General features: G+C 35.5%; 3 protein-coding genes across 5 annotated transcripts; 2 read left to right on the forward strand and 1 right to left on the reverse strand.

The window, feature by feature from the left end:
• The first annotated feature begins 2,482 nt into the window (after nucleotides 1–2,482).
• LOC148930578 (heat shock cognate 70 kDa protein 2-like) lies at nucleotides 2,483–5,314 on the forward strand. The gene is made up of 2 exons (XM_089067756.1): nucleotides 2,483–2,765; nucleotides 3,446–5,314. The coding sequence occupies exons 1-2, from the start codon at nucleotides 2,552–2,554 to the stop codon at nucleotides 5,176–5,178; spliced, it is 1,947 nt and encodes a 648-aa protein (XP_088923882.1). The 5' UTR covers nucleotides 2,483–2,551; the 3' UTR covers nucleotides 5,179–5,314.
• A 952-nt stretch (nucleotides 5,315–6,266) lies between these two features.
• Nucleotides 6,267–8,806, reverse strand: LOC125213681 (uncharacterized). The gene has a single exon (XM_048114351.2). The coding sequence runs from the start codon at nucleotides 7,887–7,889 to the stop codon at nucleotides 6,387–6,389; it is 1,503 nt and encodes a 500-aa protein (XP_047970308.1). The 5' UTR covers nucleotides 7,890–8,806; the 3' UTR covers nucleotides 6,267–6,386.
• A 9,925-nt stretch (nucleotides 8,807–18,731) lies between these two features.
• Nucleotides 18,732–20,322, forward strand: LOC125211177 (dof zinc finger protein DOF2.4-like). 3 transcript variants are annotated; one of them, XM_048110883.2, is made up of 3 exons: nucleotides 18,732–18,888; nucleotides 19,078–19,997; nucleotides 20,124–20,322. In XM_048110883.2, exons 1-2 carry the CDS (start codon nucleotides 18,838–18,840, stop codon nucleotides 19,957–19,959), a joined length of 933 nt encoding a protein of 310 aa, XP_047966840.1. In that variant the 5' UTR covers nucleotides 18,732–18,837; the 3' UTR covers nucleotides 19,960–19,997; nucleotides 20,124–20,322. The 3 variants fall into 3 exon arrangements, with proteins under 3 accessions (XP_047966840.1, XP_088923311.1, XP_047966838.1); XM_089067185.1 differs by having other exon boundaries at nucleotides 20,109–20,147; XM_048110881.2 differs by having other exon boundaries at nucleotides 19,078–20,147.

Raw genomic sequence — 20,322 nt, forward strand, 5'->3', positions numbered from 1 at the left:
ATTTGTAATTGAATGAAGGAAAGGTTACATTTCAATATCAATTCTCGAAATAAACTACAAATCTCATACTTTCATAAAAAAAAGTCCTAATTTTTTGCTTAAACTATTGTTTTCAACACCACAACTCACGTAGTGTATTATAATTCCTACAATGAGTTGGATCAAATTTATGCAATCACATTTATAGAAAACCATAGAATAAAGAATAAAGATTATCGAAAGATGAAACCAAAGAATAATGTTTATTAGACATTCAGTGATAAATGCCATAGAAATACGAAATAACGTAGTGAGTGAGAGGATGTAAACTACGAATCTCATACTTAAATAAAAAAGTTTTAATTTTATGCATAAGCAATTGCCTCCAACGGCACAATTCACGTAGTGTATATAATTCCTGCAATTATATAAACAATGAGAGCTAATCAAATCACATTTATAGGAGACCGTAGAATAAAGTTTATAGGAAAATGAAACCAAATATAATAAAGTTTATTAGAAATTCAGTGACAAATACCATAGAAATAAGAAATAACGTAATGAGTTTGTGGATTTAGAGCCAACACATATCATATATTTATAGTTGAAAAAAAACCTTTCATTTCTCCAATTATGTATAATAAATTTTTAAAACCTTTTAGTTTTAATGTAATGACACAATGATTGAAATTCAATAATGTGCATGAATATAGCTTTTGACTGGATCATATTATTGTGGTGGATAACATGCTCATGATGTGAGAAAATTTATAATCCTTCATTATATCTATTGAAATATAACATAAATTTCTAGCAAATAATAAATGTCATCAATTTTTAGATAGAAAACGGCCTCATCAATATTTACATATAAGATCTACATTTATACACAAATGCATAATCTTGAGTGTAACGGCAGCTTAGCTTATGATATCAATCACAAATTTTATATATTGGACACACCTTATATCATACCAAAAACTTTTAAATATTCAAATATGGCCCAAAACTCGCATTTTATATTAGTATAGATATCTAATGAAATTGAGGATATTATTTTGCGACTTCGTTCTCCAATTCCTAATCATAGATATTTATTACGTATCAAAGTACTGCGTACCGAAAACGTATAATAGAGATATTTCTAAACGCCGAAAAAGCATATAAACTTGCACCTTTACTAAACACTCATTATCAACTTTTTATAAACCAAATTTTAATTTTTGATAGTTTGCTAACCTTACCTCTAACACACCATACTACGATATTTTTTCCTCTATTACCGAACTTGTGATATAAGTATCCAGGAGTGTGATCAAATGCTAACTTTCTTAAGTTGCTAACTTGCTAACTCATCAATGCAGTGTATTAAAAATGTCAACACGGTGACATTAAAATGTCAACACATAATTTTATTGAACTTCAATATAATGTGTTGACATTTTGATGTTACCGTGTTGACATTTTTAATACGTTATATTGATGAGTTAGCAGAGTTAGCAACTTAAATAGTTAGCAATATAACGCACCCCTTAGTATCCAAATATGATGTCTGAATTTGAGTATCCAAAAAATAAAAATACGTCACTTTGAGTATGTAACAAAAGAGGAATGATATGCTACATATCTTATGTGGGCTCCTTATTTGAGCACCACTCTTTTTTGACACACGTTTAATGTTGTTCGTTTCGATTTATCTATTTAGTTTGACTCTAATACATTAAAAAATGTTATTACAATTTTTAATTTCACAAAATTCATAAATATAAAGCTCGATTTGCTCGTTTTTTCTATAATTTCAAATAAATGAATAAAATAATAAATCAAGCTTTAATTTCTATTAATGTTGTGAAATCAAAAAATGCAATAATATTTTTTAATGTAATAGAATCTAACTAAACAGATAAATCGAAACGAACAACACTAAATGTGTGTCAAACGAGAATGGTGCTCATATGAGTAGGCCGCATAAGAGCATCTCCAACCATTTCACTAAACTCAAACTCATTTTAGTGTAAATGTCACACTAAATATTGATTTTACTCCAACCATTTACACTAAACTCAAACTTAAAAGAATATTCTCTAAATTATGTTTTTTTTACACACAAAATTTGAAAAAATTTTAGGTTTAGGTTTAGTGTAAACCTAAAGATAGGTATTTTTTTCTCAAAAACTAAAAATGAGATTGATTTTTGAGTACTATTGGAACTAAATATCTATCTCATTTTAAGTTTTAGAGTACCCTTGGAAATGGTCTAAGTACGTAGCATATTCATTATAAATAAAAAAAGGAAAATATTAAAAATTAAAAAGTCTCCAAAACAAAAGGAAAGAAAATAAAAATCAAGCGCGGCTATGTTGTATCCGTTCAAACCTAGTTCTCTCCCACCGTCCGATTTCCGATCCGACGGCTCTCAGCGGTTAGGGTTTCTTCCGAACATTCTAGAACTTCAAACACAGCTCCAACCCTAATATATAAATAGCAGCTCATATTCAGTTGCTCAGCCTCTCAATTCAAATCTAGTTTCCCTTCACACTTTTTCTCCCAATTAGATCTGTAGACTGCTACCATGGCTGGAAAGGGAGAAGGTCCGGCCATCGGAATTGATCTCGGCACCACCTACTCCTGCGTCGGTGTGTGGCAGCACGACCGTGTTGAGATCATCGCCAATGACCAGGGAAACAGAACCACGCCGTCCTATGTCGGCTTCACAGACTCCGAGCGCCTCATCGGTGACGCTGCTAAGAATCAAGTCGCCATGAACCCGATCAACACAGTTTTCGGTATGAATTTTATGAACTTTTTGATTTTGTCTGCTAGATCTGCGTCTGATTGGAATTAAGTTGATTTATTGTGTTTCCTTGAATTTCTAGTAGTTATGGTTTCTATACATCTATATGTTCGCGGATTAATACGCATGATGTTGAGCATGAATCTGTGTCTTTAATTTTTTTTAAATCGCCTTAGATCTGAATCAGTTTGAAGCTGATTTTCATATTAGAATTTGCTGAGCTATGTTTGTAGTGGTTTTTGGCTATTGTATTATACTATGTAGGCTAAATTAATGTAAATCCATTCATAAACCGTATGGATCGTGCGACAAATTAATGCTCGGTGACCTAAGCAATTACTACTTGTAAACTAGATCTTTTATATAGGGCGGATGCTGAACTTTGTCTTTAACTTGTGTGATTGTAGTTTGCTGGTGACTCACATTAGAAGCTTGGATTTGATTGGAATGCTAAGATTGATAATGCTAGTGTGATAGGGTGTTGTTCAGAAATAGCTCACTGTTAGTTTCTACACATTCTGTTGTAATGTATGCTTGTTATTGAGTACTTGAATGTATGTCATTCTACATTGTATAGTTGTGACTATATTTCAGTTTTGGAACTGTTTGCTGATAGAGAATTGGTTATTGTTACAATTACATGATTGATCATATCCTATTGTTTATTTCCAGATGCTAAGAGGTTGATTGGAAGGCGTTTTACTGATGCCTCTGTCCAGAGCGATATTAAATTGTGGCCATTCAAGGTTTTTGCCGGACCTGCTGAGAAGCCCATGATCAGTGTTCAATACAAGGGCGAAGAGAAACACTTTGCCGCTGAGGAGATCTCCTCCATGGTTTTGATGAAAATGAGGGAGATTGCTGAGGCATACCTAGGTTCAGCAGTGAAGAACGCTGTCGTCACTGTCCCAGCTTACTTCAACGACTCCCAGCGTCAAGCCACCAAGGATGCTGGAGTTATTGCTGGCCTCAATGTGATGCGTATCATCAACGAGCCCACTGCCGCTGCCATTGCCTATGGTCTTGACAAGAAGGCGACCAGCGTTGGCGAGAAGAACGTGTTGATCTTTGATCTTGGAGGTGGCACTTTTGATGTCTCTCTTCTGACCATCGAGGAGGGTATCTTCGAGGTGAAGGCTACTGCTGGTGACACTCACTTGGGTGGTGAGGACTTCGACAACAGAATGGTGAACCACTTTGTTCAGGAGTTTAAGAGGAAGAACAAGAAGGATATCAGCGGTAACCCAAGGGCTCTGAGGAGGTTGAGGACAGCTTGTGAGAGGGCGAAGAGGACTCTTTCGTCCACTGCTCAGACCACCATTGAGATCGACTCTCTGTACGAGGGTATTGATTTCTACGCCCCCATCACCCGTGCTAGGTTCGAGGAGCTCAACATGGACTTGTTCAGGAAGTGTATGGAGCCAGTCGAGAAGTGCCTAAGGGATGCCAAGATGGACAAGAGCACTGTGCATGATGTTGTCCTTGTTGGAGGATCCACTAGGATTCCCAAAGTTCAGCAGTTGTTGCAGGATTTCTTCAACGGCAAGGAGCTCTGCAAGAGCATTAACCCCGATGAGGCTGTTGCCTATGGTGCTGCAGTCCAGGCTGCTATCTTGAGCGGTGAGGGTAACGAGAAGGTCCAGGATCTCTTGCTTCTTGACGTCACACCCCTTTCCCTTGGATTGGAAACCGCTGGAGGTGTCATGACTGTCTTGATCCCAAGAAACACCACCATTCCCACAAAGAAGGAACAGGTCTTCTCGACCTACTCCGACAACCAGCCTGGTGTGTTGATCCAGGTCTATGAAGGTGAGAGAACGAGGACACGTGACAACAATCTCCTTGGTAAGTTTGAGCTCTCTGGCATCCCACCTGCTCCCCGTGGAGTCCCCCAGATCACTGTCTGCTTTGACATTGATGCCAACGGTATCCTCAATGTCTCGGCTGAGGACAAGACCACCGGCCAGAAGAACAAGATCACAATCACCAACGACAAGGGCAGGCTCTCCAAGGACGACATCGAGAAGATGGTCCAGGAGGCGGAGAAGTACAAGTCTGAGGACGAGGAGCACAAGAAGAAGGTCGAGGCTAAGAATGCGTTGGAGAACTACGCCTACAACATGAGGAACACCGTGAAGGACGAGAAGATTGCCTCCAAGCTGCCTGCTGATGACAAGAAGAAGATCGAGGATGCCATTGAGTCTTGCATCCAGTGGCTCGATGGGAACCAGCTGGGTGAGGCTGATGAGTTTGAGGACAAGATGAAGGAGCTCGAGAGCGTCTGCAACCCCATCATCGCCAAGATGTACCAGGGAGCCGGAGGTGAGGCGCCGATGGACGATGATGATGTGCCGGCCCCCAGCGGCGGCAGCAGTGCCGGACCCAAGATCGAGGAGGTCGACTAAGTGGTGGTGGCTGAGCCATGTGTTTGAATATCCCCTATCCTTTTAAAATTTTTGCTGGACAATATTATATTTTTATGCTGCTTTTTTTGTAAGAATCATGTTAATGCTCTTTTAATGAGTATCATATTTTGGATTCTATGCTGTTGACTTTTAGTTTTCCATATCTTGCCTCGTAACTTATTGTTTAGATTTTTATATGCTGCTTGAAATATGCTTTTCCAATTGGTTTATCTTATTTTCTGCTTATAGTAATTATAAGCCTCTGTTGAGTACACTTCGAAACTAAATATAAATTAGCGTTACCATGAATCTGTTTATTGGAATATTAGCTTTGTACTTAGCTTAATGAAACAATTCCAACTTTGATACACGTATAAAGGAAAATGTCAATATTTGAAAATTATGTACTATTTTTGTTAAATTTTGCATTTTTTTCTGTAATTAAATATCATCGGTAAGGTTAATAGTAATATTTATAATTTTATTAATAATTTTTAAATATTGCTGAATAAATCAAGATTCATATTTATTATGATAATTTTGTATAATGAGAAAACACTAAAAAAAACTGTTTGTTCTATGAAAAAGACCACAAAGTATGAACCATGTATATTATTCAGAAAGAAGATATTTCAATAAATGCATTGACTCAGCCTCCATAATTGGCCTTCTCATACAAAGTGAGAAAGAGAAATGCATCTTTTGCTCTCCCCTTTAATTATTCTTTTCCTTGCAGTTTCTCCAACCAACCAACTTTGAATTATTGAAGAAAGTGGAATATGATTTATAATTTCAGGGCCCCACACACATCCAATACGACAGGTGGAACTCACAAATAACAAGACTCCCTTATCATGTCATACACATGTTTTTCTCAACATTTGAATTTAATTTTTTTTGATATTATCTCTCAATATCTAGGATGGAACTTCCACCACTAGCATTCTCCCAAGTGTCAACACCATCTCTCTATCTTTTCTCATCACAAATATTCTACTAAAATATATGGAGTATACTCATCAAACTAGTCTAGTTAAAGAATGTATACATAAGTGTAGACACAAAAATCACAGAGAAATGAGAGCTGATAAATTCAAATATAATTTTCCATAACAAAAACAAATTACAACTTAAATCAAACTAGATTTCAAGAGCTTCAAAAACCGAATATATAACAAATCATAATATAAAGCATATTCCATTCGATTTCAGGTCAGTTTGAGATCACTACCTCCTCTGTGGTGAGGACGAAGACAGACGCGCACCTCGTGCTCCTCGTGCCCCTCGCGCAGCTTAGGCACCAATATCTCGAGCACTGTCCCCGGGCCATCGTAGTACGCTTCTATGTTGGCGTCTTCGGGGATCCGAGTCAAGAGCGGGATTTCTCGAACAAACTCCCCGGGCGGGCAGTGCTCTGACGACGGATCCGTCAGCTTGAACGTCCGGTTGTGCCTCTTGACGAATGGCGCGCGGGAGGTGCTCGTGCACGAGACCTTGATGATCCCGTGGGTCAGGGTGTTCCTCCAGGAGACCTTCACGCTCGGGAGATCCACGAAGGGCAGGCTGATGACGATGAGATAGCCCTCCGCGTCCTCGTAGACGGTCTTGGCGGCTGTGACCGGGCCACAGGCGCTCCTCAGCACCCCGCTGAACTCGTGCAGCCAGTGAGGCCCGTTCGGGTGAGCTTCGGGATCCGGGGCGCGGTCGGGAGGATTCACGGCAAGGAAGCAGTCTTCGTCGTTCCCCTGTGGGAAAAAGTCTTTCTTCCTCTTGTTGTTGACGGGCGAGAGGTCGAGGACATCCCCGTTGCTATGGTTGTTGATTGGCTGAGTCGACAGATTCAGCACGGATCCGTTGAGGAGCTTCTTCGCGTGGGAATGCGGATTCGCCTTTACGGGAGCGGATCTCTCAAGCTCGAACTCAGTGTTAGGCAGATTTCTCCACGAGCCATAGTCGCTAGCTTCGGGTGGAATGGTGAGGTTGGGTTCCCTCCCGGTGAGCTCGTTCCATCTCTTCCGATCCTCTTCGTCCAGAGCCATGAGATTCGGGGAGTGAACAACCTCAATGCCGTGAACGCACTGAGGGTTCGAAAGACCCCTATAATGCTTACGCTGCATCCTGTGAGACCGAACAAAGCCCTTATCGACGCTAAACGGGAAGGGACGCTCTCCTTGACGAGAATGTCCGTTCATATAACTGCGCAGCTGCATCTTGCCAAGCGCGTTCTCGGGCCTCTCCTTGAACACCCACATATACATGTTTTCCATATCATGCTGAACCATGAAAGTATCAAGCTGCAGATCAGACTTATCAAAACCCGAAACCCCATTACTGTCCCTCACTATCTTCGCCTTCGATTTCTCATTCAAAACAGGCTTAAAGTAGAAGCTGAAGAAGAACCAAGCACCCCAGATGCTATCGACCCTCTTCGCACATTTCCTCCCGACCTTGGGGGCAACAAGGAAGCTCTCTGTCTCGTACATTTGAGTACCTAGGCCGACATCAAGAATGTCGCACGCCTCAGGGTTCCAAGGCTGTGGAGGCTCGGCCGAAAGGGGCAAGTTGATGTCAGGGGCCCCGGTCAACAAGACTTGCCGATTCATCTCAAGGTCGATTTCCTCGTGGGAAGACGAGGCGCTCGAATCCATGGACAGGATGGTTGAAGGGTGATGATTCTCCATTGACAAACCAGTTAGAAGTGCATCTCCCATCACATAAAAACACAAAAAGAAGCCTTTTTTCGAGAGATTCAAGGCGCTGGATCGACTAATTTCACCCCCAAATAAGAATCTTAACAAAATTCAATCCTTATATGATGTCAATCCCAGCTGCAAACTCCCACCTCCATTAAAACCCTAAACTTGTTCATATCTAAAACTCAAGCAAAAAGGCGACTCGTCCCAATTTTGGATTGCACAGAGCTAGAAAAATCAAGAACAAGCTCCCAGAAAATAACAAGAAATCAGAAACTACTAAAAACCCCTAATTTATATCAAGAGAAATCAAATGAAATCCAACCAATCTCCTCAAACCCTCCAAACACAGGCCGGAGACACTGAATCAAGCCCATCAAATCCATATTCTACCTTGTAAATATCAAATATACGAAGAGAGAGAGAGAGAGAAAGGGGGAAATCTCTAAATTGAAACTATATCTATAAAAATTGAGATGTATATTACCAATCTATGAAGCCCAGGCCCAGGAAAAGGACCAAATCGGAAGGGATCTTGGAAGAATACCTCTTGGGATAAGCTTCCACAACCAAAAATCCACAACAATTAGGGCACGAGGAGGAATCAATTGTACTCAAAATCCTCATCTTTTTTTCTCTCCTACCAATAATTCAACCTATCACCCTTCAACGAGGAGCTAATTGGAGCAATTTTCACGAGAATTAGCGATGTAGCTTGAGCAAGTTTGGTGCAGAAACAGTGAAATAGTGGAACATGGGGAAAAGGGGGGGCGTAAAAAGAGGTGATTTTGGAGAGGGAGAAAATGTAAAAGGTGAAATGAGAGTGGTATTTATAGAAGGAAGAGTGAGGTAAAAGCCGGCACCGAATATCGCCGGGCTGAATCGCGACGGCGCCGTTTGGACGTTGTTAAGGTAGATGACTTTTGCCTTTTCCTTATCTATTTTGTTATTTTCTATTCTCATTTGTATACTTTATTATTCCTTTATTTCCATTTAATTTTTCATAAATTAAGATGTTTGATAGTGAAATTGAAAGAAAAAATGGTTGAAGAATTAATAGAGAGAGGGAACATCTTTTTTGGTCCACGAACTTTGCCAAAGTATTATTTTAGGTCTGTGAACTTTGAAAATACCATTTCAGGTCCATCAACTACGAGTTAATATCATTTGAAGTACTTTTTTACTATTTCCAAGTATTTTTAGACAAAAATACCCTTGATACCTTAAAGAGTATATATTTTTAATAAACTTATCCTATACTCATATTTTTTTATAAATATCTTTACTATATATTTTTGATGAATTTTCTAAATATAATTTGACCTTCAATATTATCACTTAATTTTGTGATATGCAAGAAAAGATCCTTATTCAATTTTTTTTATTATTGAAGAAAAGTTCTTTATTCTATTTTAAAATTCTTTAATATAAAAAATGGCAAAACACATTCTTAGGTCCTTATACTTTAATCAAATTGTTCATTAGGTCCTCGTACAATTTTTTCGATTTAATAGGTCCTTATACTTTGATTATAAATTTTATTAGGTCCTTATACAATTTTTTATTTTAAGATATTTTTTACTTTTATCTTAGATAATAATTTATATTTAATTAATTAAATTTAATGAACCTTTTAATTTTATTATTTAACTTATCTTATGATTATGAATATTCAGGGAAACGTATTTTTCAATATAAAATAAATAATCAATTGAAAATTCGGATAGTTATACTAAAAAAACACTTCGATTTTAATCTTCAATCATCACGGTTAATCTTTTTATTATTCTCTACAACTTATTGAGATTATTGGATAACAAGATGATATTATCTTTATAGACTATGCTAAGTTAAATAATGGAATATTAAAAAGTTCATTAAGTTTAATTAAATATATATTATTATCCAAGATAAATGTAAAAAAGTCCCTAAAATAAAAGATTGTACAAGGACCTAATGAAATTTATGATAAAAGTATAAGGACCTACTAAAACGAAAAATCGTACGAGGACCTGATAAAAATATTGTGAAAAGTATAAGGACCCAGTAAAACGAAAAAATTGTACAAGGACCTAATTAACATTTTGACTAAAGTATAAGGACCTAAGAATGTGTTTTGCCTATAAAAAATTGAAGAAAAGCAATTTTACTTGCATGTCACATAATTAAATGATAGTAGTAATATTGAAGGTCAAATTATATTTAGAAAATTCATCAAAAATATATTGTAAAGATATTTATAAAAAATATGAGTATATGATAAGTTTATTAAAAATATATACCTTTTAAGTTATCGAGGGTATTTTCGTCCTATAAAACTTGGAAGTAGTAAAAAAGTACTTCAAATGATAATAACCCATAGTTGATGGACCTGAAATGATATTTTCAAAGTTCACGGATTTAAAATGATACTTTGGCAAAGTTCATAGACTAAAAAAGATGTTCCCTCTAATAGATAATGGTCACACTTTATAAGTTTTTAAAAAAAAAAATTAAAAATCGAAGTAGACCAAATTTGTAGAGTGAAAAAAAGAAATTAGTATTTTTATGGAACGAAATACTATATGAGATCAGATTGTCATATGAATCAAGAAACTTAAAACGATGTTTACATTCGTATTTAGATTATATTTCGAGCATGTTTGGTAGCTTTCATGGATTCTAATGTATGGTCTAACTAGAGATCGTGTTTATACTTGCTTATTGTTTGGTTTATTTTTCTTGCTGAAGTATTGATATGTGATACTTAAATTCAGCATGTGTTTGTCTTTATTTGCAGTGCCAAGATTACTTTGTTTTTGGCTAATCATCCATTACACCTCAACTTGATGATTTCTTATCTATCTCTTAAGGTCGATTGATTTTGGCCGCTATCTTTTCAGGTCGATTGATTTTGGCTGAAAATATCTTCAGTGAATGAAAATTAATGTTTATATATGTTAATTAAATATTTTATTTGTCTCTCATTCTTAGACAAATAGTTTTTCAAACAATAACATTAAATTCAATAGTAATTTAATTTTTTTTTAAAACCCCATCTTAATTTGTTCAATACAACATCATTCTATTTTCTTATCTGATAAATCAAATACAACCATAAATAGTCATCTTAATCACATGTTATGGATTGTAATCTTATTTTATTCCATACTCCATAAATACAATTAGTTGTCAAACCGACACCAACTAATTTTGTTTTTCCCAAAATAAAAAACCGAAAATGTAATATTGTAAACGTTCATGCATCTGTTTAATTGTTTGAAAATTCACATGTCAATCCCCATCATACTGTTTTTCCTATTTGGCGCATATGATGGTCCATATACTAATTGGCCATTTCACATAATTTATCATTACATATATATTTCGTGTCGAGATATGAATGCACCTAGTATCCATCAGAGTTGTTTTTATATTAATAGAAAAAAAAGATCGAACCGGCGTGCGGTGAGCAAGGTTAAAGACAAGTGGTAAAAACCCAACCCGCTAAATCAAAAATGAAAAAACACAACATTCCGACCAAACAATAAAAGGTAAACCAACATGTGCTGAAGAATTGTGGATACTTTTACCGTACCACATGAATACGATACAATTATATTGATATAATGTAGAAAAAGAGTAACGATATCCAACCATAATGTGACTCGACCATGATTCTAATTCAAATAAAATTGATTCACTTGAGTTCACCTTAAAAAACATAATTTTTCTTGACTATTATTTCCTTTGGCTTAGGAATGAATGTAAGGGTCTTACCTTTGAATTGGTTTGCTGACGAAAAGTATTTTCTTAATCGGAATTGGAGTATCTTCGACTTGCTTAGGACTTATACGCCATTCTTTTTTCCCTTTTGTTGTTGGTTCTCAATTAATGGAGTACAAATTTTTTTTTTTTTTATGTTATTGTACCATATATTTGCCTACGTACTTTCTAAATTCATGGTCACCACTTTTTTATAGTTTAAATATTTTCTTTTACATATATAAGCCATCTCTCTATAATAAATAGAATATTTGAGGGACTTGATTATGCCACTCGTTCTCAATAGCATAATCTTTAATTATTTAACCAAAGGTAGGGAAATAGATAATAAAATATACCAGACGGCAAACTGCACTAATACACATAAAAAAGTAAAAAGTATACAAACCAATTATAAACAAGTCACATGAAACGAATAAAATATACAAATCAAATTATTAGTTGGACAAAAAAATCGTGTGCGTGATACCCAACCCATTATTAAATAGACAAATTATAAATATATATTAGGTTGCAATAATTAAGGTGAGTAGTGTTATTCAAGCAGTACACGTCTCTATGAATGAACCTTGATGGGCAACATTTGATGGTTTCTAATACTCATTGCCGTAGATAAGACTCTTTTTGATTTTTCTCTCTTTTTGAAAAGTGGATTGGCTTTTCTATAATGCTTGGCTCTTATTGATTGGTGATACTAATAATATACAAGTAAGATAACAAGGAAAATAATGTCTACCTTTTTTGGATCCCCTTTTATCAAGATATATATTATCGTATTCTATTCATCCATTAAAATAGAAATTTTAAAGAAAACATAAGTCTTAATGCAAATTTAATAAAATAGAAGAGAGTTAAAAATAAAAGGTAAATTGAAGTATTATTAATTTTATGATTATAGGTATATTGAATATATGTTTGGAGTTGATCTCATCTATCAATATTGTGCTTATTTCTCTTCTTTCAAGCATAGAAAATGATATTCCTCCTATACTATAGTCCAAGTGCTTTACAAGTGTTAGAGATTTAAATTGTCAGCTAAAAGAACTTGGTACAGTAACACCTTAGGCTTTAATAATAAACCACGATCCATATATAATGTTTTAGAAGTGTGACATAGCATTGAGCTTAAAAAAAATTGTAATAATACTATTTATTTAATTTCTGAACTTTTATATGTGTGTCGAGCAATATAATATAATACCTATGTACGTGGATCATTGGCCGATCTAGGTGGGGCTGAAAGGATTGATTGATCTAGAGAACCTATATCACCGATCCACAATGCGACAATTCTGCCTCAATCTTTAATTAAGAGTTAGGTTCATTTTTAATCTTTGTCCATCATCCATTGTTAACAATGACTGCCACACTGCCCTACATTCCGGTCCTAACAATGACTTTTGTTACTGTTTCAGGTTCCAACACAAGGGTTTCATTTTTTTATCCGTTATTGCCTTGGATATCTCGATTAAAGAGTCATTATAAGGTTAAAACTGAATGTGTTAATTAATAAGTAATATAGACTCTTTTATACAAAGTGACATATTTTTATTTTTAGAATAAACACGCGAATCAAAATGATACATTTTTAAAAACAAAAACATACCATTCTCTTTATTATCCACCTAACATAATAAAATAATGTAGTATAAAATCTTATATGCCAAAAATAAAAAATTTAGACGAAGGGGCAAGGGCAAACTAATCTAACTCCACCAAGGAGCCAAGTGCCCAACTCTTCACTATAAATAGATTTACCCTATAGTGACAAATATCTGATAAAAGATTTATGTGACGTCAACTAATTTGAGATTGTTACACTTGTAACATAAAATGGATCAATAATTACAATTTACAAATGTGCTGACAATCACACACTGACAACTTAATACACATAAAATATCCATTATCTATTGGTATTATATTATAGTAATTAAGATGTACTTGCTTACGAAAGTCCAATATTCATTAACCAATGAAACCAAAAAGCACCATATTAATTTCCATTAAATAGCCATTAATTTCACGTGAAATTACTATATTTCTCATTAAAAAAAGCAGAAAAGCACAATGGGACGTTTGAAAAGTGCAGTCTTATTAGGATTAACACTTAATTAGTTGCTAATTACTCATTCCTTTTGTCATTTTGAGGTGATAATTACATTTAGTAGTTATCTATAGTTAGTCTTTGATTGTAATCGTGTCATTTGGCGACAGCCCCATTAATAATACATTAATTAATTAATTTCTCCACATGCTTAGTTTGTGGAAAAGACATGATCTGAAGCTGTAAGATCGCACTGGAATTATTGTTAATTTTTAATGATTAATTATTAATCAAGTTGATTAAACTAATTGCAACTAGATTCCCAAAATTTAGGATAATCAGATATCACCTCTTCTTCAGATTCAGGTGTTTTCTCCACATAACATGTTTCCTACTTTCCTATGACTTTCATTTAGGTCAACTAGTCGATATAACTATATTGAACGGGGAGTCATGTTTGAGATTGTTTCGTTACGAGATTGATCAAGATCTAGATCCAAATCCAAGTGCTATATACTTTATTTACTAATGAAGTTAACAATATGGACAAGAGAAATACTCCCTCCGTCCCATTAAATATGCAACATTTGGAAATCGGCATGGGTTTTTATGTAGTGTTATTTTGTAAGTTAATGAAGAGAGAGAAATGAAAAAGAGATGAAAAAGTAGAGATAGAGATGTTTTTATTTTAGAAAACGTTTCATTTTTAATGGGACAAACTAAAAAGGAAAATGTTTCATTTCTAATGGGACAGAGGGAGTATGAGTTTGGATTGAAATTTGACCCGTCAGATGATGAGATAATCTGACATAAGTTTTTCACACGATAAATAATGTATAGCTCTTGAACGTGGTGTCGACGACGTACACATGCTACCGGCCTAAGTATGGATTTTCATCCTGATCCATTGAGCCGAATCGACTTCTCGGGGCCGGCCTAAGTATGGATTTTCATCCTGATCCATTGAGCCGAATCAACTTCTCGGGGCCCGGTGGCTCGGATTCAGCCAGACGCTTTACAAATATACCCTTGGTATAGATGGACTAATAATAGTCGTCTTTACAATTATTTTGTTTTTGGTGTTATCCGAATATAATAATTTCAATGAATTGATGAAGCTAAAAAGTCAATCGAGTCATTATTTATTTTGAAATAGGATATGTTTATTACATTAAATGAGAATTGTGTATGAGGACAAAAAAAAATTCTAAATGAGAACGGTTAAGAGCGTGTTAGTTTCGGCCCACCTTCGGCCGGCCCATAAAGGGATATCACTATATGGGCTCAAAAATCAATATTTTACCCTCAAAATTTCAAAATAATACTGTAGTATTATTTTCAGGAATGCTGTTCGAATCTATCATGTCATCTTATGATTTAGCTTATCAATTTCAATTTCAATTCAAAATTTAAAAACTATCAATTTATATATTCAATATTTAGTGGTTGTATTGATTCTATCACAGATTTTTCAACTATATGCTAATCTTTGCAATTTGTATTAATTTAGTCCATTATTTTCAGATAATTGTTTCTAAAAATAAAATATTTAATATATTTCCACACAAAATTTATCTTTGTGGGTGAAAAGTATCAAATTTGTGACAAGTCGCCATCGGGGCCATATTACACAATTATAAAAAGCCAAATTATGTTTATTTTTTATACGTTTATATACCAAGACACAAGACAATTTGGAAAAAAAAATTATCTTTTTTCTTTATCCCTTTTAGCCAACATAGGTGAATAATTCGTACAAATTTGGAGACCACATAAAAATGTGCATGTTCCATAGTGATTGTGACAAAAGCAATTTTGGAGTCCACTTGTTTAAATAATGTATTGTTGATAAGCCCAATTATTTATTTTGGTGGGACTCCCATACGCGGCGACAGCCTATTTGTGGAGCAAGAACCATTGTGAAAGCGATTGGTGGATTTTTGTACTATTTTATCATAATGTTTTGTAATAATAATAATTCCACGGACAATAGAAGAGGCTCTAAAGTTGAAATATTGGAGGGATGCGATGAGAGCATAAATGAAAATGTTGAGAAAAATGTCAAACTTCCATGAAGGGTAAAAGTGTCATTTCCTGTTGACGGATATTTACTGTCAAACGAAGGCTCGATGAATCAAATAAGAGATTTACGATTGGTGTAAAAAGGATATGCGAGGTAGGATTATTTTAGAAAACTTTACTCATGTAGCAAAGGTGATTGTTCTGGAGTTAATATCTGTTCCAATACATAAAGAATGAGCCATTCACCAATTCGATATCATGAACGCTTTCTTATACGACGAGTTGAATAAGGAATTATATATGAGGCATCATTGAATTTTGGAAGTAGAGAGATATGTGGATCGAGGAGGAACAAATTAAGTCGTTTTAACATAATTGTACTAAACACGTCGAGGCAAATATATAACTTATCAAATGAAGATAGATTTTGACATGCTTTGTTTGATCTGAAGGTCTATCAGCAAATAACGACCAAATCAGTGAACTCTGAAAGTTTTTAATTTTTTTGTGACAAGTATCGATAACAATTGCATCAACTTAACCCAAATGAGTTGGGGAATTGGAACAAATGTACTCCCTCCGTTCCATAGTAATGGATGCGTTTCTTTTCGGCACGGAGATTAAGAAAAATTGTGTTTGGTGAGTTAAGTAAAGGGAGAATAAAGTGGAAAATGAAAAATGTAGAGAGATGAAGAAAGAAAAAAAGTAAGAGAAAGTGAAGTAGGTGTGAAAAAATGTGTTGACTTTTACTAAAAAGGGAAATGACTTTATTACTATGGAACGTACAAAAATAACAAAATGACTCTATTACTATGAAATAGATGGAGTAAGAAATTGAGAAAAATCAAGGTCGATGATGATACAATTCAGTCTTCATTGCAAGAACTCAATACAATACTATCATGTTTCGAGTTTCGATCTAATTTTAACATCTCTCTCTGAAAACATGATGCATCATATTTTTTCTTTCCATCCTTCTGCACATCTTAATTTACCAAAATAAAAATTTAGCCTTAAACGAAAAGGCAAATTCCAAATAATAAAAACTCAAATACTACTACATTTAACATGGATCTTATATTGGGCCAAATAAATTTTGGTGGGCTAGGGCCCAATGAAAAGTTTCAAAGAAATTTAGTTCTAGATTTTTAGTTACATAAAAAGGAAGAACCATTGGATGCCGAAAATAAAAAGAAGTGTTAAATTTTCACAATTTATATGCTACAATCAAAAATTTTATATGATTAAAAATAATCCTATGATCTCGATTCTATTCATAACTGAATTGATTAAAGTAACATAAAGTTGTAGTAACTATTTTTCTCATATATAGGACCCCTTTTACTTTTAACGTTACACTGAAATCATGAAACACATTACTTTCATGAGTTTCTTATATAGTTCTAGTAAATTAATTAGATCTTTCTCATATACTTTTATATGATGTAATAAATTACGAAATAATATACTTATAAAAAAAGAATATAATTGACAATTTTATGAAAGTGGAGGTGGGGTAGCCAATAAAAATGTAGACAGAAGAAATTAAAGTTTCATAAGGTTGGGACACACTGTTTATTTCCTCCAAAGCAACTCTCCTCAAGATTGGCCTTTTCCCCCCTTTTTATGTGCTATTTCAATTTTCTATACAAACTATTACTACTAGTTTATGAAAATATACTTATTTATTGCATGAGAAAAGCAACACCAGTGTTTGTTCCTTTGTACATAATTGCATGGAACCATATTTCAAGTAAAAGATAAGAGCACCTCTTTAAAAAATAAAATATGTAATATTAAAGACAAAATGAAACGTTTTGTATCTTTTTGTGTTAAGCCACATGACATGGACTTGCCAATATCCATAACAAAGAAGTTTTTTACTAAGAGAACAAAAATGCTAAAAACTATCAATATGTGATTAGTCCAATCTCAGCTACATCAGTTGCGAATCAGCATCGACAAAAAACAAACAGAGTCTAATAACAAGTATATAAAGAAAATAAACGATGGGATCATAAAAGCCGCACACAAAGCAGACAAGGGATCGAGAACAACAAGGAATGATATTAAGAAAGAAGAATAAGCTAAAGAATATATACATTCAAATAGATTCACATACAAATCTAGTTCATAATTCCATTACAATTCTCGAAAATGTAATTTTTTTATTTTTTTTAGATCAGTTGGACTAGTCTTTCATCAAACTGGATCAAATTTGAAGCCTAAGTATACTAATGTGTTAGTCATTTTTGTTGTTTTCGAATATGATGATGTGTTAGTCAAGTTTCAGTTTAAAATGAAAACCAACTCTTATACTATGATAGAAGTTCGTAGGTTTTCATCTTAAAACTCAAAGGTAATAACCAAGAGATTCATTTAGCAATTTCAGTTAACACTTAAAGGTGATAACCAAGAGAGTCACGTAGCAATTTCAATTATCACTTTACATTGATGTATAACATTTGTTTGTTTCAGGTGTCCATAGTCAAAAAATGAATATTGTCCCAAAATAAATATCCAATTTCACTGTTTCATAATAAAATACCCCGAATTACCGTTTTGTCCTTGCCTCAAGCAAAAAAATTACTTAATGCAATAACTAAGAGTAAATTAAGGACTAAATTATCCACTCTCTTGATTTACAACTTTAGCTACTTATTCAAACAATTCTTCTATCAAAAGTGCATATTCACTGTTCCAAAAGTTCTCAAACCATTTGAAACACATTAACATAGTAATGGAACATTACATATGCTCCAATTTTCTTTACTATATAATAATGTGGGAATTTCTAACATGGATGACGTGGCAAATAAGACCAGATTTCTCCATGCAGCAACCACAAAAAGAAGCTTAAAGACTAAGTAATAAATAAAACACCAACCTCTCGAAACCCTAAAAAGCAATCAACAATACCAAACTCGACAGTGAAAACAATTTAGTAACATAGCTTTATTTCCATGAAAATCACTGTATCTATTCTATATCTATCTATATATATACAAGCATAAAGCTCCCTGCTTTATTTTTAGCTCCTATATTCTCATTCTTCATTTCTCTCTCCTCTCTTTTCTTTCTCAAGCAAGCTTCTAGTTGATGTGATTCTCCACTTACAAAAGAGAAGAAGCCATGGTTTTTTCTTCAGTTCCTCCTTATCTTGATCCTAACAATTGGCATCAGGTTAGGGTTTCTTTCTTTGTTACTATTAATTTCATTATTTTCCATGAGATCATAAGGCAATAAAGCAGGAATTTCAAAAGATAAATATTCCCATCCCCTTTTCTTGATTTTTTTCAATTTAATTTTTCGTAACTTGTTTGTTACATCTTTAATTTTGTTTTTCATTATCTTTCCCTTTCTTTTTTGCAGCCACAAAATCATCATATAATTGGGAGCAGCGGTGGAAGCCACCATCTGCTCCCAGGGCAGGAGGCTGGTGCGCAGCAGCCTCCTGCTGCCGGGCAGGGGCCGATCCGGCCCGGCACGATGTCGGAGCGGGCGCGCATCGCGAATGTGCCGATGCCGGATTCGTCCCTGAAGTGCCCGCGCTGCGAGTCGACCAACACCAAGTTCTGCTACTTCAACAACTACAGCCTCTCGCAGCCGCGGCACTTCTGCAAGACGTGCCGCCGCTACTGGACCCGCGGCGGCGCGCTGCGGAACGTCCCCGTCGGGGGCGGCTGCCGCCGCAACAAGCGGACCAAGTCCAAGTCCTCCCCGGCCGCCAGCGGCGACCGCCAGGCCGCCGCCACGTCGACCTCCGCGAGCACCGTCTCGACCGGCGGCGCCGCGGCCGGGATGCTGCCGCAGTTCCAGCCTCTCCGGTTCATGTCGCCGCTGAGTCAACTCACCGACAACTTCAGCGGCGACATGGGCTTGACTTACCCGCCGCCCGGGACCCACGAGATGGGGTTCCACGGCGGCGGGGTGATGGCTTCGCTGCTGTCGAGCGTCGAGCCGTGGCGGATGCAGCAAGTCCAGCAGTTTCCCTTTTTCGGGGGTTTGGAGGCCTCGCAGCCGGGGAACTACCAATTCCCCGGCAGCGAGGCCGGGTTTCTGAGTCACGAAGCGAGCCGGCCGAAGTTTTCGAGCTCGCTTCTGACTCAGCTGGCGTCGGTGAAAATGGAGGAAAACCCTAATCTGTCGAGGCAATTGATGGGAGGAATTGGGGGAAATGAGCAATGGAATTCCAACACGAATTGGACAGAGCTTTCCAATTTCAGTTCTTCTTCAACGAGCACTCCATTGTAATCAATGATCTCGAACATGGAAAAAAGCCCTAGAAATTGGTAGGTTTTATTTTATTTTTGGGTTTTTTTGGAGCATTAATTAGCTTAATATTTCTACTTGATATGTACTTGCTGAGATTAATGTTTAGATGAATGTGTGATTTCTTGTAGTTTTTTCTTTCTTAGAAATGGAGATGGTTTTCCATTGAATTAATGGGTGACTGAAGTAAAACACGCGCGCGCGCACTCATTCATCGATCAAGCAAAATGTAATTTTGTAACATCTTTACTCGGTTACTGAATAATCGAATAAGTGATGTCACTGAAAGACGTTTTTACTATTTTTATAAGATGTGACTTTAGGGGTAGTAATTTTTCCCCCTTA

This window comes from Salvia hispanica, chromosome 3 (assembly GCF_029641045.1).
Source record: "Salvia hispanica isolate PSC_SH4W2 chromosome 3, Shi_PSC_v1, whole genome shotgun sequence".
Taxonomy (NCBI): domain Eukaryota; kingdom Viridiplantae; phylum Streptophyta; class Magnoliopsida; order Lamiales; family Lamiaceae; genus Salvia; species Salvia hispanica.

Bases quoted from the DNA above. Each gene is read 5' to 3' on its own strand.
- LOC148930578 (XM_089067756.1), top strand. From the start codon at position 2,552: ATGGCTGGAAAGGGAGAAGGTCCGGCCATCGGAATTGATCTCGGCACC. The intron at 2,766-3,445 runs GTATGAATTTTA...GTTTATTTCCAG, and splicing joins CCCGATCAACACAGTTTTCG to ATGCTAAGAGGTTGATTGGA.
- LOC125213681 (XM_048114351.2), bottom strand. From the start codon at position 7,889: ATGGGAGATGCACTTCTAACTGGTTTGTCAATGGAGAATCATCACCCT.
- LOC125211177 (XM_048110883.2), top strand. From the start codon at position 18,838: ATGGTTTTTTCTTCAGTTCCTCCTTATCTTGATCCTAACAATTGGCAT. The intron at 18,889-19,077 runs GTTAGGGTTTCT...TCTTTTTTGCAG, and splicing joins ATCCTAACAATTGGCATCAG to CCACAAAATCATCATATAAT.